This window comes from Macaca nemestrina, chromosome 7, assembly GCF_043159975.1.
Source record: "Macaca nemestrina isolate mMacNem1 chromosome 7, mMacNem.hap1, whole genome shotgun sequence".
NCBI classification, from domain to species: domain Eukaryota; kingdom Metazoa; phylum Chordata; class Mammalia; order Primates; family Cercopithecidae; genus Macaca; species Macaca nemestrina.
The window spans coordinates 17,513,155-17,537,683 of NC_092131.1; the positions used below are offsets into that span (position 1 = coordinate 17,513,155).

The 24,529-nt window shown below is 45.3% G+C and overlaps 1 protein-coding gene and 1 long non-coding RNA gene across 3 annotated transcripts in view; one reads left to right on the forward strand and one right to left on the reverse strand.

The window, feature by feature from the left end:
* Positions 1 to 22,567, reverse strand: part of LOC139364213 (uncharacterized) — a 43,825-nt gene extending 21,258 nt beyond the window's left edge. For both annotated transcript variants that reach the window (XR_011625640.1, XR_011625639.1), the window contains exons 1-3: positions 22,431 to 22,567; positions 16,831 to 16,947; positions 3,303 to 3,451 (exon numbers count right to left, since the gene is read on the reverse strand). This is a non-coding gene — a long non-coding RNA (uncharacterized lncRNA). The remainder of the gene's footprint in view (positions 1 to 3,302; positions 3,452 to 16,830; positions 16,948 to 22,430) is intronic.
* LOC105467563 (NRDE-2, necessary for RNA interference, domain containing) overlaps positions 22,436 to 24,529 on the forward strand; it is a 51,089-nt gene continuing 48,995 nt past the window's right edge. Inside the window, exon 1 of the mRNA XM_011717253.3 lies at positions 22,436 to 22,575. Within this exon, the coding sequence (XP_011715555.2) occupies positions 22,512 to 22,575 (64 nt within the window). The 5' untranslated portion in view covers positions 22,436 to 22,511. The remainder of the gene's footprint in view (positions 22,576 to 24,529) is intronic.

The window sequence follows — 24,529 nt, forward strand, 5'->3', positions numbered from 1 at the left end:
AAATTTTTGTATTTTTAGTAGAGGCAGGGTTTTGCCATGTTGGCCAGGCTGGTCTCGAACCCCTGACCTTAGGTGACTGCCCACCTTGGTCTCCCAGAGTGCTGGGCTTACAGGCATGAGCCACTGCGCCCGGCCTCCAGTGGTTTCTTTCTGGAGCTCTTAGAAGCTTAGTGGAAAGGTTTTTAGCAGGCCCTCTGTGTGTGGAGACCCAAAGGGGCCGGCTTAAGTCCAGAAGGAAACTTAGAGACACAGAACTGCTGCAGATTGGGGAAGGCATAGATTGTCAGGTGAGGCCTGGTCTAACATTGCTATGTGCCTGGAGGCTGGGACCTATGCAAGTGGCTGTACTTTCCTGGCCTTGATATTAGCCATTATCCTCTTCAAATAAAGATAAGCACTTGCCTGAACCTTCTACTAGTGAGCACCATGGACATGAAGAACAAGCCCCATCTTTTGAGCCACCAGCTTCCTGCTTGGTCTTCCATTTCAGTAACACCTAATTAGGCAACTTGGGGCTGGGCACAGTGGCTCACATCCGTAATCCCGGCACTTTGGTAGGCCAAGGCGGGTGGATCACTTTAAGTTAGGAGTTCAAGACAAGCCTGGCCAACATGGTGAAACCCCGTCTCTAATAAAAATACAAAAATTAGCCAGGCGTGGTGGTGCACACCTGTAATCCCAGCTACTCAGGAGACTGAGGCAGGTGAATCTCTTGAACCCAGGAGGCAGAGGTTTCAGTGAGCCAAGATCATGCCACTGCACACCAGTCTGGGCAACAGAGTGAGACTCTGTCTGAAAGAAAAAAAAAATTAGGTAACTTGGAGTTGTCTGCATAACAGGCGAGAGAATGGTTACGTAGCTGTGCACTAGCCCATTTTTTGTTCTCTCTTCAGCCCAAGTTTAAAATTAATATTGATTCATAATATTGAACACCTAACTTAGCTGTGAGCACATTTACTCCTTAGAGACCAACAATATCAGTTTAGAATGTGTTCTAAGAAGACCCGAATTCTCTCCTAAATAATTATGCCCGGAGTTAGTTACATTTTTAATAATAATTAATCAAATGCCTGAGATGACTATTAATTATTAATTCAAAGTGTATTTTCTTTCTCTCCACTTTAAATTGATTTTGTAATCATATCTATGATAAATGTGACTATGAACGTGTGTATTTACTATACACCTATTAAACATGTCATTTGACATGTAGTGCACTGCTTTAAGTTGCTTAGCAACTACGATGCTTTTGTAAATAACCATTTTGAATGCAAGGACTAGGGCAATAATTCATCTACGTTTTACAAAGTACTTTGTTCGGCATATTTTGCTGGCAAATTTTGACCATGTGAAACTCCCAATCCCCTTTAGATAGGAAGGGGTTTTATTTTATTTCTTAGAGATGAGGTCTTGCTATTTTTTTTTTTTTTTTTTTTTTTTTTTTTTTTTTTTTTTTTTTTTTTGAGACGGAGTCTTGCTCTGTCACCCAGGCTGGAGTGCAGTGGCCAGATCTCAGCTCACTGCAAGCTCCGCCTCCCGGGTTTACGCCGTTCTCCTGCCTCAGCCTCCCGAGTAGCTGGGACTACAGGCGCCCGCCACCTCGCCCGGCTAGTTTTTTTGTATTTTTTAGTAGAGATGGGGTTTCACCGTGTTAGCCGGGATCGTCTCTCGATCTCCTGGCCTCGTGATCCGCCCGTCTCGGCCTCCCAAAGTGCTGGGATTACAGGCTTGAGCCACCGCGCCCGGCCTAGGTCTTGCTATTTTTTGAAGGGGGTTTGTACATCCTTATGAGTGGAATTGCTGGGTGATAGATATACATATGTTCAGCTTTAGTAGGTGCTGCCATACAGTTTTCCATAGTAGCTGTACCAATTTACATCCCCACCTGCAGTGCATGAGTGTAGGTTACTCCCTATCCTTATCAATCTGGGCATTTTCTTTTTTTTTCTTTTTTCTTTTTCTTTTTTTTTGAGACAGAGTTTTGCTCTGTTGCCCAGGCTGGAGTGCAGTCGTGTGATCTTGGCTCACTGCAACCTTCGCCTCCCAGGTTCAAGTGATTCTCCAACCTCAGCCTCCCCGGTAGCTGGGACTATAGGAATGTACCACCTCACCCAGCCAGTTTTGTATTTTTTGGCAGAGACCATGTTGGTCAGGCAGGTTTTGAACTCCTGACTTCAGGCGATCCGCTCATCTTGGCCTCCCAAAGTGCTGGGATTACAGGTGTGAGCCACCTCGCCCAGCCTGGCATTTTCTTTTCTTTTCATTTTAGCTATTCTGAAGGTTAGGTCATGGTATTGTATTATTTAAATTTGAATTTTCAGGAAGGCTAGTGAAGTTGAGCACCTCTCAAAAGTTAATTAGGCATTTATTTTTAGTTTTTAACTTTTATTTTAGGTTCAAGTTCTTGCTATGTTGCCCAATCTGGACTTAAACTCCTGGGCTCAAGCCATCCTCTCACCTTGGCCTCCTGAGTAGCTGAGACTACAGGTGTGCCCAGCTCCATATGTTTTTATTTATTTATTTATTTTGAGATGGAGTTTCGCCCAGGCTGGAGTGCAATGGCACGATCTCGGCTCACCACAACCTCTGCCTCCCGGATTCAAGTGATTCTCCTGCCTCAGCCTCCCGAGTAGCTGGGATTACAGGCATGTGCCACCATACCCGGCTAATTTCTGTATTATTAGTAGAGACGGGGTTTCCCCATATTGGCTAGGCTGGTCTCGAACTCCTGACCTCAGGTGATCCACCTGCCTCCAGCTCCCAAAGTGCTGGGATTACAGGCATGAGCCATCGCACCTGGCCTCCATATGTTTTATTTTCAATATAACATTCCACATTTATTCCGTAAATGTCAAGTGCTAGTTTCGCCTAAGTACTGGGCTAGGCGCCTAAGTGCAGTAGAAATTGAGAATAAGCACTTGACTGCTTTCTGCTTTTATTTACCTTGGAGAGTTCATCTTTTTACAAGGGTTTAAGCTCTTTGCAGATTTTTTTTCTAATGTTTATTATATATTAACATTTATTATAATAATATTATTATGTATTACGATATATATCATATTAACATTTCCAAATATTTATACTCCGGAGCCACATGCCCACTCAGTTATTCTGTCGTCTGAAACCAAACTCTCTCTGGGCCGGTCTTGGTGTGTGAAGCATCTTTTACTGGGTCTTGAAGTGTGGATAGGTGTGGGGAAGTGGGTATGGGAGGGGTTCTTGGGAAGAAAGCAGCAAACAAATTAGGAATAGAGGTGAAGTGGTGGCGCCAAGGTGAGTAGACTAGCCTGACTCCTGCAAACCTTTCAGACGAGACGAGACGAGACTGGGCGTGTTCAGGGTGGTATGGCTGTAGACTCCTGCAGATCTTTCAGACAGACAGGAGTGAGAGCAGCTAGCCCCTGTCTTCCATAGATTGAAGCAATAATGTTGCGTCCTTGTCCCGAATGGGCTGGAAGGAGGAGATGGGAGGGACCTAGTCAGGATGCTGGTTTTTGTTTTGTTTTGTTTTGTTTTTTGAGACAGGGTTTTGCTCCGTTGCTCAGGCTGGAGTGCAGTGGCACGATCTAGACTCACTGCAACCTCCGCCTCCTGGGTTCAAGCTATTCTCGTGCCTCAGCCTCCTGAGTAGTTGGGATTGCAGGCGCTCATCACCATGTCCAGCTAATTTTTTTTTTTTTTTTTTTTTTTTTCCTGAGACAGAGTCTCGCTCTGTCGCTGAGGCTGGAGTGCAGTGGTGCGATCTGGGCTCACTGCAAGCTCCGCCTCCCGGGTCCACGCCATGCTCCTGCCTCAGCCTCCTGAGTAGCTGGGACTACATGCTCAGCTAATTTTTTTGTATTTTTAGTAGAAACGGGGTTTCATTGTGTTAGCCAGGATGGTCTCGATCTTCTGACCTCGTATCTGCCTGCCTGGGCCTCCCAAAGTGCTGGGATTACAGGTGTGAGCCACTGAGTCCGGCCTTTTTTTGTATTTTTAGTAGAGAAGGGGTTTCACCATGTTGACCAGGCTGGTCTCGAACCCCTGATCTCAAGTGATCCGTCCGCCTCAGCTTCCCAAAGTGCTGGGATTAAAGGTGTGAGCCACCGCGCCCAGCTGCTTTTAGTAGTACTAGTAAGGGAGGAGACCACCCCTCATATTGTCTTATGCCCAGTTTCTGCCTCCAAAGAAAGAAAAAGTAAAAACTAAAAGGCAGAAGTGAAATCCACAAAGAGACAGCCTGGCACCACACCCTGGGCCTGGTAGTTAAAGATCGACCCCTGACCTAATTGGTTATGTTATCTATAGATTACAGACAGAGAAAAGCACTGTGAAGATCCCTATCCTGTTTTGTGCCGATCTAATTACTGGTGCATGTATCCCCTGCTTGCACAACCGATCATGATCCTCTCACGCGTACCCTGAGAGTTATGAGCCCTTAAAAGGGACAGGAATTGCTCACTCGGGGAGCTCTGCTCTTGAGACTGGAGTCTTGGTGATGCCCCTGGCCCAATAAACCCCTTCCTTCTTTAACTCGGTGTCTGAGGAGTTTTGTCTGCCGCTCATCCTGCTACACTAGTATTACGTGGTGATGGCATGGATTAAAATGGCAGATCATTTTGATCCTTTTGGAGGAGGAGAGAGCCATGGATTCCTTGAGAATAGCATGAAAATGATGAGTCTTCAGAAAAATATGCATACATATATTAAGTAATTTGGGGAGGTTCATGAGTCCCTGTGGGTGAGAAAAATAAATGAATTTGGGATCCCAAAGGGAAGAGATATATTTGCACAGGGCAGCTGATGGAAATCAATAGGGAAACTTGAAAGAGGAAGTAGTTTGGGAAAGAATTTAACAAGTTTATTTTCATGCAACAGGACATGTGACCGGAGCTGTGCTTTTCGCAGCATGTGGGGGGCAGGGGGCAGAGATCTGAGTCATTTGGTTAAATCGCAGAGGTTCTATTTTGAGAATGAATGAGCTCCCTGAATTAACACAGAAGCAGACAGCAATTAAGTATTTCCCAAAATAGATAATAGGGGCAATACTTGTGCAGGTAACAGTCATAGAAGAGTATGGAATCACTGTGATTAAAACCATACAAAAAAAATAGACACCAGGTGAATTCCTAAGTAAATTATTCCACTAATATTCATTATAAAGCTTACAAATTCAGTTGTAAGAGTCAAGATCAGAATAGAAGAAGATAATTTAAAATTACAGTTATAATAAGCTTGGCTGGACACCGTGGCTCACACCTGTAATCCCAGCACTTTGGGAGTCGGATCACTTGAGCCTAGGAGTTCAAGACCAGCCTGGCCAACATGGCGAAAACTTGTCTCCACAAAAAATACAAAAATTAGCTGGGTATAGTAGCACATGCCTGTAATCCCAGCTACTCAGGAGGCTGAGGCACAAGAATTGCTTGAACTCGTGAGGTGGAGGCTGCAGTGAGCTGAGATCGCACCACTGCACTCCAGCCTGGGCAGCAGAGTGAAACCCTGTCTCAAAAATAAAAATAAAATAATAAAATAAAATTATAGTTATAATAAGCTTAAGATGAACAGACACGTCAAGATCTCTGAACTTTTCAAAATCGCTTTCCCAGCACCTCTTTGCTGCGTGGAAGCAGTGTGAGTCGAAATAGCACGCCTCTTTGCTGTTCTAGGTTCTCTGCCTAAATCACCCCCTTGGCAGCTGGGGCATCAGGGTCTTTTGACCCTGTAACCTGTACTCAGATGGGAACTCTTTGGTGACCGCTTTCCTAAGAGAGGTAAGGGAAAACAATATGGTTAGTTTCCAAAATATCTGGGGCTCTCATTCACCTTGTACAAGAAATCATAACTCTGACATTTGGACTTGGGGAATTGATCAGTTCTGACTGGGAGCAAAGTGACACACCTATTCCAGACACTGAGATGGGAGGTCTCTCTGAATCTTCCCTCAGTCTCCCTCCCAGGCCGTTGCCACCTTCCCGAAGGGTCTGGTGGTCCCTGGACAGGCCACACAGAACACTGCATGGGTCCAGGCTGGGACTGACCATGCCATATCCACCCCAGCTATGAACGCCAGTCATGACTCTCAGAACCTACACCCTCTGTTCACTATAACTTGTACTTGATCTCTCCATCCGGGTTCTTCAGATAACCTGAAAGCAGACACGTTAGAATGCATTATTTGGGTATTTCTGGGCAGAGAGGTTTATTTGCTAAAATAATTTTCTGTGTCAGTTTCAGAGGCCAAAAGTAGTCTTTACTTCCCAGGGGCTACCTAGCCTTTGGGACCCATTAGGGTGGATATGGCATAATAGGCCTAAAAGACCGTCACTCTCCAGACCTTGCAAAAACTGGAATTATTATATTTTATTTATTTATTTTATAGATGGGGTCTCACTCTGTTGCCCAGACTAGAGTACAGTGGCACAGTCATAGCTTACTGCAGCCTCGAACTCCTGGCCTCAAGGAATCCCGCATCTTTGGTTTCCCAAAGTCTGTCATTTGTTTAGTTATTTATTTATTTAAGAAGAGTCTTGCTCTGTCGCCCAGGCTGGAGTGCAGTGGTACGATCAGCTCACTGCAACCTCCACCTCCCGGTTTGAGCGATTCTCCCGCCTCAGCCTCCTGAGTAGCTGGGATTACAGGCATGCACCACCATGCCCAGCTAATTTTTCTATTTTTTGGTAGAGATGGGGTTTCACCATATTGGCCAGGCTGGTCTTAAATTCCAGACTTCGAGTGATCTGCCCACCTCGGCCTCCCAAAGTGCTGGGATTACAAGTGTGAGCCACCACACCCAGCCAGATGCATATCTGATTGCCTCCTTTGGAAAGGCTAATCAGAAACTCAGAAGAATGCAGCCATTTGCGTCTCACCTATCTGTGACCTGGAAGCTCCCTCCCTGCTTCCTGCCTTTGCTTCACGTTGTTCTGCCTTTCCAAACAGAGCCAACACACTTCTTACATATATTGATTGATATCTCGTGTCTCCCTAAAATGTATAAAGCCAAGCTGTGCCCCAACCACCTTGGGCACATGTTGTCAGGACTTTCTGAGGCTGTGTCACGGGCGCGTCCTCAACCTTGGCAAAATAAACTTTCTAAATTAACTGAGACCTGTCTCAGATTTCCTGGGTCCACAACAATAAGACTTGAAGCAAAAGATTTTTCTCCTTGGCTCCAAAAAAGCAAATGATCCAAACCTGCCTTGATTCTGCTCAGCTGGAGGAAACAGGGTCCGCTTGGTGGGCACTTGTCCTGAGTGAGGAGCTCCTGGAGGATCTTACACAGGCCTCATCAAAGGGACAGGTTTAAGTCAAGGAGGATTCAGGGAAGGAGCTCAAGCCTCAAACTTCCAGGCTCAAGCCATCCTCCCACCTCAGCCTCCTGAGTAGTTAGGACTTTTAAATTTTTTGTAGAGAAGGGGGTTTCACCTCCATTTCTGAGCATGCTGCTTTCAATGTGGACTTCATGAGCAAGAAAATTCACCTGACCGAGAATGGGATAAGGGCAGATATACAATAATCTACCTGGTTCATTAAACTCATGCAAGTAGGCCGGGCACAGTGGCTCACGCCTGTAATCCCAGCACTTTGGAAGGCCGAGGTGGGTGGATCACCTGAGGTCAGGAGTTCAAGACCAGCCTGGGCAACATGGCGAAACCCCGTCTCTACTAAAAATACAAAAATTAGCCGGGCTTGGTGGCAGGTGCCTGTAATCCCAGCTACTTGGGAGGGTGAGGCAGGAGAATTGCTTGAACCTGGGAGGCAGAGGTTGCAGTGAGCCGAGATCGTGCCATTGCACTCCAGCCTGGGCAACAAGAGCGTGACTCCCTCTCAAAAAAATAAAATAAAATAAAATAAACTCACACGAGTTGGAGATTTATCCTGGTTTCTAGGAATACTACTACTCTCATTGTGTCTACCCATTGGCTATCAGAACCTTAGGCTGGACCTCAATAGATTGATTTCTTTTCTAACCACCCAATTCTGCACGTAATCATAATTCTACCCTAAGTCATCTTTGATTTCTGGACCTAATAAAATTTTTCCCCTTCAAAAAAAAAAAAAAAATTGCCAGATGTGGTGGCTCACGCCTGTAATCCCAGCACTTTGGGAGGCTGAGGTGGGTGGATCACCTGGCTGAGGCCAGGAGTTCAAGATCAGTCTGGCCAACATGGTGAAACCCCATCTCTACTAAAAATACAAAAATTAGCCGGGTGTGGTGGTGGGCACCTGTAATCCCAGCTACTCGGGAGGCTGAGGCAGGAGAATTGCTTGAACCTGAGAGGCAAAGGTTGCAGTGAGCTGAGATCACGCCACTGCACTCCAGCCTGGGCAACAAGAGTGAAGCTCCGTCTCAAAAAATAAAAAAGAAAAGAAAAAGAAAAAAGACAAGTGGGTTTCACTATGTCGCCCAGGCTGATCTTGAACCCCTGGGCTCAAGCTATTTTCCCACCTTTGCCTCCCTAAATGCTGGGATTATAGGCATGAGGCAACGCACCTGTCCTGAAACACTTCCCTTTCAATTGGCACATTTTTTTCCTTTTGTTTTTCATCGGCACATTTTAAATAACTGTAGATCTAGGACCACCAGGCAGAGTGGGCTGAACAGACTGGAAGAAACCTTCGCTCCAGGGACTACTTGGAATCCCTGTGGCTGTGTGTTTACCACAGTCAGGCTAGCCGGGCTTGCAGGTGCTGAATTTGGACTCCCACTGAGCCCATTTGCGGCTTCTGTCGCCTTGCCAACGGCTCCTCCTCGCTCCCCACTGCTCTAGAAGTGCTTCTGGAAGCAGCCCAATGAGGCCTCCTCTAACCTTTCTTTGCCTCAGCCTCACCTCCCTGTGAGTTTTACAGCAGGGACCATGTTCCAGTGGCATGCCCCTCCTGGCAATGACACAGGGTTTCCAGGAGATTAAAACCTCCCCCGGGAGCATGTCATCTTGCTGTTATATGCTCTCAATCCCTAGAGCACAGGACAGTGCTAGGAATCTTGTCAGGGCTTTATCAAATATAGGAAAAGAAATCAAATGCGTGGACACATTGAGGTCTTGGTGCATAGCATAGCAATCACTGATGGCACTTCTAAAGGTTTGTAGGATGATATGACACAATGTCAGTCCTCTCAAAATCTCAGCTTCCTCTTGCTAATACGCTGGATGCTAGAGATTCCTGCTTTTGAGCTCTGTGGATAAGGATGGCTTGCTATGACTTGTACAGTGACTCAAAGGCAGAAGACCAGGATTTCCCATGCATTCTGGTTGGGAAAGGTTCACTTCTGGAAGGTGATTCACAAGCTCACAAGCATGGAAACCAATGTCTCTGGCTGGCACATTAGAGATTCTAATGTAGTCTTTTGTCTTTATTACTGGATCCCATTTAAAAGAAAATCTCCCCAGCACTGTTTATCTGGTTTCTCAGAGTATCATGCTGTGATGCATAAAGTTTTACAGTAATTGAAAAAGTAATGACTAACACCCAAGGCGGTAAATAAATCACCAAGTGCATTAATTCAAAGCACTGAACGTCCACTACAGCACGATGTAAAATAACATTACCCGACAGCATAAAAATGGGAAAGTGGGAATTAATTTTAATTTTTAATGCACTTTGGCTGATAAAAAAAGATATTAAACGTTAACAAAATTTAACATATACGCTGGCATTTATTAAACCACTGATCTGTGAGCAAAATAAGTGACATGTTTTTTTTTTTTTTTTTTAGACAGGGTCTCCCTGTGTCGCCCAGGCTGGAGTGCAGTGGCGGACTTGGCTCACTGCAAGCTTCACCTCCCGGGTTCACACCATCCTCCTGCCTCAGCCTCCTGAGTAGCTGGGACTATAGGTGCCCGCCACCACACCCGGCTAATTTTTGTATTTTTAGTAGAGATGAGGTTTCACTACGTTGGTCAGGCTGGTCTCGAACTCCTGACCTCTTGATCCACCTGCCTTGGCCTCCCAAACTGCTGGGATTACAGGCGTGAACCACTGCGCCCGGCCAAGTGACATGTACTTTTAAAGCATTAAAGATTCCCTGGTGATAATTAGCTTGAAGGTCAAGGAGGAAACCATTATCAGCATATTCGGCAGAATCCCCTGTAGATTATACAGCCCATATGCTGAAGGAATGTGAAAAGTTGCAGTCAGCTGCTTGATACTCTTGAGAGATGTTGAAAGACATTTTGCTCTCACTAGTTCTGATGAATCTGTTAGCAAAACATTTGAGGATAGTGAAAAGTAAGGGGGCGAATTTCCATCCTCGATGCCACCTTTCGGTCTAACACGGAAAGATCTGTCTTCTGCTTAAGCCAATCAAGCTGCATTGTGGAGGTTCTGTCCATGACATAAGCATCTCTAATGAGGCAGGATGGAGAACTGCACTAGGAATGTTGCTTCGTCTAAATGACTGTCACCACCATGCAACATTTCATTGCTGAGGTCTTTGAATTTAAGGGCCCTGACTTGAATTTTGATTCTTTAAATACAAAAACGCCTTCAAAATAAGAAGCAAATAGGGATGATTTTTCACTAAGGGAAATCGATGTCATGCCTGGGATGGAATTAGTCGGTAAACCAATCAGGTACAACACCAATATGTGCTGATGTGATTTTTTGTCCCTAGTTATAAAACTGGATTTATCTGCAGAATTCCATTTGGCTGGAATACACAAAACCCCTCTGTCCTTAGACCTAACTCATGATAGCAGTTGTTTTGGGGGAGATAGTGGATGCAAGTACATTCGGGTTTGGGGAGGGGTACCAAGGGACTTCGATTTTATCTATAATATTTTATGTATTTTATTTAAATTGGAGTTTTTCAGTCTCAGCACTACTGACATTTGAGGCCAGGTAATTCTTTGTGGTAGGGGCAGTCCTGGGCATTGTAGGATGTTCGGCAGCATCCCTGGCCTCTCCCCTCTAGATGCCAACAGCACCCCAAATTGTGACCACCCAAAGTATCTCCAGCCTTTGCCAAAAGTCCCCTGGGAAATAAAATTGCTTCCCCCACACCGCCCCCACTCCCCACACCATCATGTTGAGAGTCATTGATTTAAATAAAAAGCAAATAAGCACAAATAGAACAAATGAAGAAAATCTTAGCATGTGCTAAATTGGGGGTGGGAGAGAGCACTTAATCATTTGTTTTATGATTATTATTATCATTATTTATTAATTCATTTTTCGAAAGAGAGTCTTACTCTGTCACCCAGGCTGGAGTGCAGTAGTGTGATCTTGGCTCACTGCAACCTCAAACCTCCCAGGCTCAATCCTCCCAAGTAGCTGGGACCACAGGGGTGCACCACCACGCGTGGGTAATTTTTTTTTTTTTTTTTTTTTTTGAGACGGAGTCTCGCTCTGCCGCCCAGGCTGGAGTGCAGTGGCCGGATCTCAGCTCACTGCAAGCTCCGCCTCCCGGGTACGCCATTCTCCTGCCTCTGCCTCCTGAGTAGCTGGCACTACAGGCGCCCGCCCTATATTTTTTTTATAGAGACAGAGTTTCACCACATTGCCCAAACTGGTCTTGAACTCCTGGGCTCAAGTGATCTGCCCACCTTGGCCTCCCAAAGTGCTGGGATTATAGGCATGAGCCACTGCATCTGGCCTGTTTTATTATTTTGTATTTTTAAATTCTTCCCAAAAACTCAAAAGGAAAATGTATCTTTAAAAGACCCAAATCTGGGCCTGGCACGGTGGCTCACGCCTGTAATCCCAGCATTTTGAGAGGCCCAAGGAGGGCGGATCACAGGGTCAGAAGATCAAGACCATCTTGGCCAACATGATGAAACGCTGTCTCTACTAAAATACAAAAAAAAAAAAAAAAAAATCCAGGCGTGGTGGCACGTGCCTGCAGTCCCAGCTACTTGGGAGCCTGAGGCAGGGGAATTGCTTGAACCTGGGAGGCAGAGGTTACAGTGAGCTGAGATGCGCCACTGCACTCCAGCCCGGTGACAGAACGAGACTCTGTCTCAAAAACGAAACAAAACACAAAAACAAACAAACAAAAAACAAATCCTTTAGCCTACCAGTAATCTAAAGTGATAAGTTGCCAACTGTTCCACGCCAGGCTGGTCACATGCAGAACTAAATCCTGGGGGTGCTGCTCTTTCATCTGCCTCTTCGCACACATATTTCACAGATATGTTTGTAATTCATTCTCTTAAACACACTGTTGTCCTAAAAGTTAACTCAAAAAGAACAGTCTCACTCCTGATCACTGTATGCTGGCCTGGTTTATTGATCATCCCGATTCCTAGCCATCTGCAACACACCCTCCTTCATATTCTACCCTGTCTATCCATTCTTTATACTGTCGCAGACTGGTTTTTCTGACACAAGTATTTGGTATTTCCTTACTTAAAACTTTTTTTTTTTTTTTTTTTTTTGAGACGGAGTCTTGCTTTGTCGCCCAGGCTGGAGCGCAGTGACCAGATCTCGGCTCACTGCAAGCTCCGCCTCCCGGGTTCCCGCCATTCTCCTGCCTCAGCCTCCCGAGTAGCTGGGACTACAGGCGCCCGCCACCTCGCCCGGCTAGTTTTTTGTATTTTTTAGTAGAGACGGGGTTTCACCGTGTTAGCCAGGATGGTCTCGATCTCCTGACCTCGTGATCCACCCGTCTCGGCCTCCCAAAGTGCTGGGATTACAGGCTTGAGCCACCGCGCCCGGCCTAAAACTTTTCAAAATAAGATGTATGCATTATGAAATACTGCAACGCAATTCCTGTTTTTTTTTTTTTTGAGACGGAGTCTCAATCTGTTGCCCAGGCTGGAGTGCAGTAGCCTGATCTTGGCTCACTGCCACCTCCACCTCCTGGGCTCAAGTGATTCTCCTGCCTCAGCCTCACTAGTAGCTGGAATTACAGATGTGCCACCATGCCTGGCTAATTTTTGTATTTTTAGTAGAGACAGGGTTTCAACATGTTGGCCAGGCTGGTTCAAACTCCTGATCTCAAGGGATCCACCCACCTCAGTTTCCCAAAGTGATGGGATTACAGGCGTGAGCCACTGAGCCCAGTCGACAGTGCCATTCTTATGTGAGGCACCCAGAGTAAGCACAGACTCCACAGATTCAAGGGCATAGTTCCCAACTAGACCACCCTGACTTCAGATGCCAGCTACAAGTTCCAGAGGTCCCCAGGCCACCCACTCTTTCTTTTTTTCTTCTGTCTTTCTGTCTTTTTTTTTTTTTTTTTTTTGAGACAGAGTTTCACTCTTGTTACCCAGGCTGGAGTGTAATGGCACAGTCTTGGCTCACTGCAACCTCCGCCTCCCGAGTTCAAGCAATTCTCCTGCCTCAGCCTGCTGAGTAGCTGGGATTACAGGCATGTGCCACCACGCCTGACTAATTTTGTATTTTTAGTAGAGACCAGGTTTCTCCATGTTGGTGAGGCTGGTCTCGAACTCCTGACCGCAGGTGGTCCTTCCACCTCGGCCTCCCAAAGTGCTGGGATTGCGCGTGAGCCACCGCACCCAGCCTCTCCTTCCTTCCTTCCTTCCTTCCTTCCTTCCTTCCTTCCTTCCTTCCTTCCTTCCTTCCTTCCTTCCTTCCTTCCTTCTTTCTTTATTTTTCTTTCTTTCTCTCTTTCTTTTCCTTGCTTCCTTCTTTCTTTTCTTTCTTTCTCTCTCTTTTCTTTTCTTTCTTTTTTTTTTTTTTTGGCAGGGTCTTGCTCTGTCACCCAGGCTGGAGTGCACTGGCACAATCTCAGCTCACTGCAGCCTTGACCTCCTGGGCTCTTCCTGATCCTCATCTCACCCTCCCAAGTAGCTGGGACTACAGGCATGTGCCATGACACGTGGCTAATTTTTGGTATTTTTTGTAGAGATGGGGTTTCACCATGTTTCTCAGGCTGGTCTTAAACTCTCCTGAGCTCAAGAGATCCTCCCGCCTCAGCCTCCCAAAGTGCTGAGATTACAAGTGTGAGCCAGTGGCACCCAGTGGCTCAAGTGGCAACAAATTTGGGAGTTTCCATGGCACCCTCGGGTTCAATAATTCCCTAGAATGACTTGTAGAACTCAGGAGAGTGCTATATTTGCTATTATAGTTTTATTATAAAGGATACAAGCCAGGTACGGTGGCTCATGCCTGTAATCCTATCACTTTGGGAGTCCAAGGTGGGTGGATCACTTGAGGCCAGGAGTCGGAGACCAACACGGCGAAACCCCATCTCTACTAAAAATACAGACAATAGCCGGGCATAGTTGCGCATACTTGTAATCCCAGCTACTTGAGGCTGAGGCACAAGAATCCCTTGAGCCTGGGAGGCAGAGGTTGCAGCGAGCAGAGATTGTACCACTGCACTCCATCCTGGGCAATACAGCAAGACTGCCTAAAAAAAAAAAAAAAAAAGATACCAATCAGGACCAGCCAATGACAGTTCTGAGAGGGTCCTGAATATGGAATTTCTGTGCCCTCTGAGAATCAGGATGCATGCTGTTGTGTTTACCGACCAGGAAGCTTGCTCAGCCTGTGTCTAGAGTTTTATTGGGGTTTCATGACATAGGAATGATGGACTGACTGAATTACTGGCACGTTATTCAATATGATCAAATTCAGCCTCTAGCTACCTTTACTCCCTAGAGGTCGGGCTGGCTAGAAACCCCTCCTCTCTAATCACAGAGTTGGTCTTTCTAGGCATCCGCCATCTGAGTTATCTTGTTAGCATAAACTCAGGTGTAGGCCACCATGAATAACAAAGACACTCCTATCCTATCACTGGGGAAACTCCAAAGATTTAGAGTTTAACACCCGGGAAGAACCATTATTATTATTATTATTACTATTATTATTATTATTATTATCTTGAGACAGAATCTTGCTCTGTCACCCAGGCTGGAGTGCAGTGGCATGATCTCGGCTCACTGTAACCTCCGCCTCCCAGGTTCAAGCCATTCTCTTCCCTCAGTCTCCTGAGTAGCTGGGACTACAGGCGTGCACTACCACGCCCGGCTAATTTTTTGTATTTTTAGCAGAGGTGGGGTTTCACCATGTTAGCCAGGATGGTCTTGATCTCCTGACCTCGTGATTCCCCCGCCTCGGCCTCCCAAAGTGCTGGGATTACAGGCGTGAGCCACCGTGCCCAGCCGAACTAGGGACAAATTATTAAACCACCTATGACATCAGAGTTCTTCATGTCCGGATCCCAGACAGTCTTTGCAGGCCCCCAGCCTCTCCTATCACATTGCGGCCAGAGAACCCTTGAGGATCTTTGAACACACCTTGCTGTTTTATAACCTGGGACTTCTGTGCATGCTGCTTTCTCGGCCTATGTTTGTTTTCTCCTTCATCTGTCCCAGGGACTACTTCTCATTTGTAAGAGCCGGGTAAGTAGCTCCACTTCCTTGGATTCATCCAAAGGGGCAGAGTTAATCTCCACCTCCGCGGTGCTGGTAGTAATCCTTTGTTCATTTATAGATCATCTTTGCACTTAACTCTTCAGGCAGACTTGTTTGTTGAGATGTCCGTATGTACCTTTGACACATAGCATATGGCCTTTGCTGAATATGCTTTGAGTAGAACCTTGCCTTTATTATCTGAAGTTGTATTTGTCTGCTTTTTTTTTTTTTTTTTGAGATGGAGTTTCACTCTTCTTGCTCAGGGTGGAGTGCAATGGTGCAATCTCAGCTCGCTGCAACTTTTGCCTTCCGGGTTCAAACGATTCTCCTGCCTCAGCCTCCTGAGTAGCTGAGATTACAGGCGCCCACCACCACACCTGGCTAATTTTTGTATTATTAGTAGAGACGGGATTTCACCAGGTCGGTCAGGCTGGTCTCGAATTCCTGACCTCAGGTAATCCTCCCACCTTGGCCTCCCAAAGTGCTGGGATTACAGGCGTGAGCCACCGCACCCAGACATATTTATCTTTTTAGAAAGTGTCATTGTGCCCCTCTTGATTGCTTTTTTCCCACCTCATTCCTCATGCTCCAGTGAAATGGCTGTTCGTCATCAACAATGTCTTGGCTGCTGGTGGACAAGCTACAACTTAAAATCCTATGGTTGGCAGGGCACAGTAGCTCACACCTGTAATGCCAGCACTTTGAGAGGCAGAGGTGGGTGGATCCCTTGAGGTCAGGAGTTTGAGACCAGCATGGCCAACATGGTGAAACCTCCTCTCTACTAAAAATACAAAAATTAGCTGGGCATGGTGGTGGGTTTCTGTAATCCCAGCTATTTGGGAGACTGAGGGAGGAGTATCACTTAAACCCGGAAAGCGGAGGTGGCAGTGAGCTGAGATCCGGCCACTGCACTCCAGCCTGGGTGACAGAGCAAGACTCTGTCTCAAAAAATAAAATAAAATAAAATCCTATGGTTGACAATCCTGACCAGCCAGTTCACAGTTTGGAGAACTCATAGATAACACTGATGAGATGACATAAGAGGTGAGGTTTGCTAAATACCTAGCTACAGGGAGTCATTAAGTATATTGTAATTCCATCCATTGAATGAAATATTATGCATCCTTTCAATGCTATTCTTCATTGAAAGGAATGGCAAAAACCACACGAAAACCGCACTTACTTTTGCACCAATCTAATAATACATGTTTATGAGGTTTGTAATAAAACAGAAATGCTTTTGTATAACATTAAGAGAAAGAGCAATCACAACTATGATGAAAAAAATTATCCATGATCTAAGATACAGGAAAAACGTAAAAGAAAGAAAGACCTGTAATCCCAGCTACTCAGGAGGCTGAAGCAGGAGGATTGCTTGAACCCATGGATTTGAGGCTGCAATGCACTATGATCGTACCATGGCACTCCAGCTTGGGCAACAGAGCAAGACTCCATCTCTAAGAAAACAAAACAAAGCCTGGGCAACAAAATGAGACCCCATCTCTACAAAAAATTTAAAAATTACCTGATATGATGATGTGCGCCTGTCATCCCAGCTACACAGGAGGCTGAGACAGGAAGATCCCTTGAGCCTAGGAGGCTGAGGCTGCAGTGAGCTGTGATCTCACCATTGCTTTCCAGCCTGGGGGACAGAAGGAGACTTGTCTGAATAATTAAAAATGTAAAATAAAATAAAATATAAAACAAAACAAACTCCAAAATAATATTTGTCTTTATTTTGGGTAATGGAAACATGGGTGATCATTCCCATCTTTTTTATACTTTTCTGTGTTGAAAACTTTTCTTGCATCATGCTTAAAATGGTAGGAGAGAATAGTTCCTCTCTGTATTCCTAAATAAATAGGCAAAAGGTGAAAACAAATTTAATATGGATACTTTCCCCTGTAACTGGAAATTTACAGGTGAAAAAATTCACACTTTCACTCTCTTTGGCAATGAGAGGAGGCAATGAAGAGAGGTGCAGATGTTAATACAAGGGGGAAGATAGGAACCAGCCAACACCTCTGACCACACTTTAAAAATGGGCACCCACAAGCCAGGAGAATTGCCAGAGAGACAAACATCAACAAGATTAAGGAAATTTTAAATGGAGACTGGGACCAAACCAGTTCTTAAAATGTCATTTTTCTAGTCAAAGAAAGGCAGCCTGAACAGTGGTGATTTAACTATTTGCCTATTTGTAAATTAGTTTTTAAAAAAGAGGTTTGTGTTGTTTCGTTGATCTCTTTCCCTATCAACATAACACAAAACCTATCACTTTCTGGAAGAGCTATAATCACAACGAAAGCTGAAAATTGTTTCAGAGCATCTTGGGAAGAAGTGCTAGTTTAAGAGTGAGCTACCCAAGAAGATTGATTTAATCTTTTAAAACTCTGGTTAGGGCCAGGCGCGGTGGCTCATGCCTGTAATCCCAGCACTTTGGGAGGCCGAGGTGGGCAGATCACCTGAGGTCGGGAGTTTGAGACCAGCCTACCTACATGGAGAAACCCCATCTCTACTAAAAATACAAAATTAGCCAGGATTGGTGGCGCATGCCTGTAATCCCAGCTACTTGGGAAGGCTGAGGCAGGAGAATCGCTTGAACATGGGAGGTGGAGGCTGCAGTGAGCTGAGGTTGTGCCATTGCACTCCAGCCTGGGCAACAAGAGCAAAACTGTGTCTCAAAAAAAAAAAATAAAAAATAAAAAATAAAAAAATAAATAAAACTCTGGTTAAAGTCACTCTTATCCAAGGCTCTTAAAAATGTACCCCAGCCTCCATTTAGGACAGTAAACCCAAGCAGGGTTCTCTTAATGATTATTCTAGACTACAGTATAGTTATTAAGTGTTATTGGTGTCCCTCTTCTCTATTTTCTGCATAACTTTACATATTTTAGCAGGTTCTGGACTGCGTGAATTGTGAGTTAGGCATAAATAGGCTGGTTAACTATGACTGAAGATCTGTTACTTGGGATTGTGTCCACATATTGAGACATTTCCAACCTGAGACCCCCATAACCCCAAAACAAAACAAAATAAAATAAAACAGAAAAAAGATCACACCAGTGAAGCGGCTCAGGCTGTTTGATTTCCTTGCTGATATTTCTGATTTCCAAAGGGCACATTTTCTTTCATTTGACTTCATAGGAACTACCAGAAAATTCCTTAAGATTGATGGAGTTGATAGACCTGTTTCTCCGGTTTTCTTGATCAGTGAGTGAGGATTCTTTCCCTCTTCAGATGAATGGAGTTTGTTTATACATGTTCTGAGTAGACCATTTTAAAAGTGTCATTTGTCATTCAAACTATCAACAATTGGAGTATCCTCAGGTTCTGAGATTGTGACTTTGAGTGTGGAAATGGTATCATTTATTCATTCACTCGTTCATTCTGTATCATTTAGGACTCTAGGTAGCAAGTGACAGAATTTGTTTACTGAAATGTGAAATGTATTATAAGGATATTGGGCTGTTTCCTAGAACCCAAGCCTAGGAATGAGGCTGAGCTCCAGGGAGAATTAGAATTTGAGTTCCAAAACCCTGGGCCCGTCCTGTCCAGCTCACTCCTGGTTTTATCTTCTCTCCACAGGCAGTTTACTCTGCATCTCTACTCCTGGACTATTATATCTTGCAGTCTACACACAAAGAGAGATAACTTTTTCCTTTTCAGTTCTAGTTTCAAAATTCATGGAAAAGAACTTTGCTTGGCCTGGCTTGGGTCAGAGCTGGGTTGAGCACCTATCAACTAAGGACATGACTGAGCTAGGTCACGCACTTATCCTAACCCGTCAGATGGGGCTGGGACAGCCAGACCACATTGTACCGACAAGACTTCTTGTGGATTCAGAAAGGAGCCTGCCAACTAAACTAAACTAAACAAAACATGTTCACTACCTATTCCTTTTTCTTTTTTTAGTTTTATTTAAAAAATGATAGAGATGGGGTTTCACTATATTGCCCAGGCTGGTCTCGAACTTCTTGGCTCAAGCAATCCAACTGCCTCAGCCTCCCAAAGTGCTAGGATTATAGGCATGAGACACCATGGCTGGTCCCCTATTCCTTTTCTATAATATCCTTTTCCAAAAGTGAGTGGGAATTATATATGCAGTATTTTGACAACAAACAAGTACTGACTACCTACCTATTTTGTATCTAGCTGCCTCTTGCCGATCCTTTTGTTCATATCATGTCTTCTGGAATGACCTAAAGGCTGTTTTCTATAGTTTTTAGCTCTCACTCATACCCACCTCTTTTCCGTTCCTTTTTTTTTACCTTTTCTTTTTTTTGAGACAGGGTCTCGATTTGTTGTCCAGGCTGGAGTGCAGTGGTGCGATCATGGCTCACTGCAGCCTTGATCTCCTGGGCTCAAGAAATTCTCCTGCCTCAGCCTCCCGAGTAGCTGGGACCACAGGTATGCACCACCATGCCTGGCTAATTTTTAAATTTTTCTGTAGAAACGGTATCTCACTTTGTTGCCCAGGCTGGTCTCAAACACTTTATCCTCCCACCTTGGCCTCCCAAAGTGTTGGCATTACAGGCATGAGCCACTGCACCCAGCCTCTCGTTTGTTTTTTTTTCTGGACAGACTAGCTGCCTGCTTTACTTTTTTTTTTTTTTTTTTGAGACGGAGTCTCGCTCTGTCACCCAGGCTAGAGTCCAGTGGCCGGATCTCAGCTCACTGCAAGCTCCGCCTCCCGGGTTTACGCCATTCTCCTGCCTCAGCCTCCCGAGTAGCTGGGACTACAGGCGCCCGCCACCTCACCCGGCTAGTTTTCTGTATCTTTTTAGTAGAGACGGGGTTTCACCGTGTTAGCCAGGATGGTCTCGATCTCCTGACCTCGTGATCCACCCGTCTCGGCCTCCCAAAGTGCTGGGATTACAGGCTTGAGCCACCACGCCCGGCCTAAGTTGTTCTTGTGAGAAGGGTCTCCTGAGCAACATTCTCTTATACATTTTTAAGTACACAATATACCTAAATACCCAGATTCCTTCGTATTACAGAAACATTATTATGGTTTTAATTTCTTAAAACTTCCATATTAATTCTTACTTTTCTGGGGTGGAAAGATAGGAGGCATTGGGATAGACTATTTCCATCCCAGTTACCTGAAGTGATCTGCTGAGAAAGACAAATGCTGCCCCAATTAATTGAGGTAACTTAGAGTCAAAGATTTTGGTAGAACCTGAGATTTAAAGTTGAAGACATGCAGGAATTACTGCCCCTATTGTCATACTAAGCTCCTTTTTGTAAGTACTCTGCCAGGGACTTCAAAGCTTTAAGGGTGTCTATTTTGGACTCATAGAACCTAATTCTTATGCAGGTCTGCAGCCTTCGTTAGAGTCTATCCATTCCTTGATTAGATTATTACATTTGCATCTCTGGTTTCTAATGTATTTCCTATCTAATACAGATCTTTAACTCCCTGGGATCCTAATAAATATATCTTCATTTACCTACCTATTTTCTCTTGCAAATACTTCAGTATATATCTCTAATATATAAGAACTTTAAAAAGTCATCTCAGGCTGGGTGCGGTGGCTCAGGCACAGGCACCCAACACTTTGGGAGGCTGAGGGGGGCAGATCGCTTGAGCCCAGGAGTTCGAGACCAGCCTGGGCAACATGGTGAAACCCTGCCTCTACCTGAAAAAAAAAAAAAAAAAAATTTGCCAGACATGGTGGTGTAGCCTGTGGTCCCAGCCACTTGGGAGGCTGAGGTGAGGGGATTGCTTGAATCAAGGAGTTTGAGGCTGTAATGAACAGAGATCGCACCACTGCACTCCAGCCTGGGCGACAGAGGGAGACCTTGTCTCAAAATAAATACATAAAGGTCACCTCAGTGATATCAGTACCTTAGTAATTCTAACAGAATTCACAAGAATTACTTACGAATTGCTTGTACTCTGCGTACCTTCTTATTTCTCCATCTATCTTAAAAAGGTCTTTTTTTTTTTTTTTTTTTTTGAGACGGAGTCTCACTCTGTCGCCCAGACTGGAGCGCAGTGGCGCGATCTCGGCTCACTGCAAGCTCCGCCTCCCGGGTTCACGCCATTCTCCTGCCTCAGCCTCCGGAGTAGCTGGGACTACAGGCGCCCGCCACCACGCCCGGCTAATTTCTTTTTGTATTTTTAGTAGAGACGGGGTTTCACCGTGTTAGCCAGGATGGTCTCGATCTCCTGACCTCGTGATCCGCCCGCCTCGGCCTCCCAAAGTGCTGGGATTACAGGCTTGAGCCACCGCGCCCGGCCTTAAAAAGGTCTTTTTACAGTTTGTCCAATCAGAATCATAATGAGGTGAGGCCAAAGATACATTGCATTTGCTTGATGTGTCTGTAAGATCTTCGTATCTATTACAATCTCCTGCGCTCTTAAAGCCATTGATATGTGAAGGAAGCACGGTTGTTTTCTGTAATTTCCCACATTCTAAATTTGGCTAATTGTTTCTTGGTGGTACAAAGTCTTCTAAGTTGTTCCTTTATTCTCTATATTTCTGGTAGCAGGTGTGATTAGATTTTCGGTGGGGGGAACCAGGGTCAAGAATGCTTCATAGACAGGTATTTTATAATTATCAAAGACCCTTGAACTTGATGGGACTTTCCATTTTTCCTTGTTGTGGGGTATTTGATATGATAACCTGATTGAAGTTTGGATATCTCACATGACTTTGAGCCGAACTTGCAATCGTAATTCACATAATAACTAACACATATTAAGTGCTTTTCATGGGCCGGACTCAATGCTAGGCCCTTTATAAATATGTTCATTTAATCTTCTCAACATTTTGCAGATAAGGAAACAGATGCTTAGAGCGTTTAAGTTGACCCAGTTAGCAAGGATAGTGTGAATTTAGGGGTCGAATTGGAATCCCAATTTCCTTAGTCCCTTTCCGCCGTGAACAAGTCCCTTCCCCGGTTTTCGCAGTTCCGGTTCTCACAGGGTCCCAACCACTAGAAACCCGTCACTTCTCGCCCCGCCCCCCTTGGCCCCGCCCTGCCCTGATTTGCCCTGCCTCGCCCTGCCCCGCCGCGCCCCCGTCCCTTGTCCACCCTCCCCTCTGGGCCCCGCCCCTCCCGCTTCAGGGTCAAGTCCCAGCGAGCGCTGCGAAAACCACATTTCCCAGAGTGTACCGCGACGGCCGGGGTCATCAGACCGACGCTCGCTCGCCGACGCCATCTCTATAGAGAGGAACTGCGGTACGGCCTGTGGTCATGGCGCTGTTCCCGGCCTTTGCGGGAATTAGTGAGGCTCCCGATAGCGGGAGCTCCAGGAAAGGTAAGCACACAAACGAGCCGAAGAAGGCACTTGGGGGGCTTAAGAGGCCGTTTTTCGGGCCCAGGTCTAGCCTTTTGCCTTGGATTTTTGTATCCCAGAGTTCTCCGCGGCGCTGCAAAGCCTTCTGGGAAAGGCTCAAGACCTCCTCCGAGGTCTGGGGCCCAAAGGCCTGTTCTGGGCCGAGGTTGTAGAGTTATGGAGGGGTGGAGAGAGACCAGCAGATGCCCTGGAGCTGGGACTTCTCTACGATGTTGTTAGGTCCTGTTCTTTTTTCGAGCCTCAGTTACTTCGTCTTTAAATTGGGAATAGTGATACTCGACATCTCAAGGAAACCCTTGATGCAAATGCAGAATGTTTTTATTACGTATTCCTTCCTTTCCTGTTATACTTATTTGTGAAATGCTTATTAGGTTGGTATTACTTAGCAGCCTAGAGCTAGGCGATCAGTATCCAAAATCTAATCAGTTTCTCTCTGGACGGGCACAGCACCCAGTGAAAAGAACTAACTTTTATTCTTGAGGGCCTACTGTATATCAGGTTATGGCTTTACACATTTTTCTTAAGTCCCAGACATTTCCAGCAGAGCTGCATTGTTCAAAATTGGGGTACATAGTTCATTTAAGAAGTAATTAATCCTGGCCAGGAGCGGTGGCCCACACCTGTAGGTGGAAGGCTAGTTTGAGCCCCGGAGTTCATGACCATCATGGTCAACAGAGCGAGACTCCTGTCTCTTAAAGCTGGGCATGCTGGTACACACCTGTAATACCAGCTGCTCAGGAGGCCGAGTTGAGAGGATTGCTTGAGCCCAGAAGTTTGAGGCTGCAGTGAGCCATGATCTTGCCGCTGCATCCTGCCCTGGGGGGCGGACCTTGTCTCTTAAAAAAAAAGAAAAAAAAAGTAATTCTAAATTATGTGCCATATGTGACAGAGCCCAATTGAGTCTTACACGTCTGTTACATCCTCTCATATAGTTCCTACACTTTTTGTAACGTTTCTCCTAATTTTTTTTTTTTCTTTTGAGACAGGGTCTCACTCTGTTGCCCAGGCTGGAGTGCAGTGGCTCTGTCATAACTCACTGCCGCCTGAGACTCCTGGGCTCAACTTCCTGCCTCAGCCTCATGAATAGCTGGAACTACAGGTGTGAACCACCAGGCCTGGCTAATTTTTTTTAATATTTAGTAGAGACGAGGTCTCACTGTGTTGACCAGGCTGGTCTCAAACTCCTGAGCTCAAGCGATCCTCTGCCTTGGTGCTCCGAAAGTGCTAGGATTACAGGCATGAGCCGCTGCGCTCGTCCTGTTTCTTATAATTGTGAGTAATTTCTTGTGTAAAGTTGTAGTCTTCCCTTACTAGACTGTAATCTCTATCAGGTTGTGCAGTGTTTGTCTGTTCATTGGAGCATAGTTAGCCCCAGCACAGGTCCAAAATATAATAGGTGTTAAATAAATATTTTCTAGATGTACAGATAGATAGTAGTTACTTAATAATTATGTGTTGCACGAATGCATGAGTGCACCTAAAAAGTGTATAGTACAAGATAGGATGTTATACATATCGTAGGTTAACTACAGGATTAATTACTTCTTTTTATTTATTTATTTATGTATTTTTTTGAGACCATGTCTTGCTCTGTCGCCCAAGCTGGAGTGTAGTTGTACGATCTTGCCTCACTGCAGCCTCCACCTCCCGGGTTCAAGTGTTTCTCCTGCCTCAGCCTCCCAAGTAGCTGGGACTACAGGCACTCGCCACCATGCCTGGCTAATTTTTGTGTTTTTAGGAGAGACGGGATTTCACCATTTTGGCCAGGCTGGTCTCGAACTCCTAACTTTAAAGTGATTTGCCCACCGCAGCCTCCCAAAGTGCTGGGATTACACTTGTGAGCCACTGCACCCAGCCCAGGAATAATTACTTCTAATAGAAGGTTCAAAGAAGGCTTTATGTAGGAACTAATTTT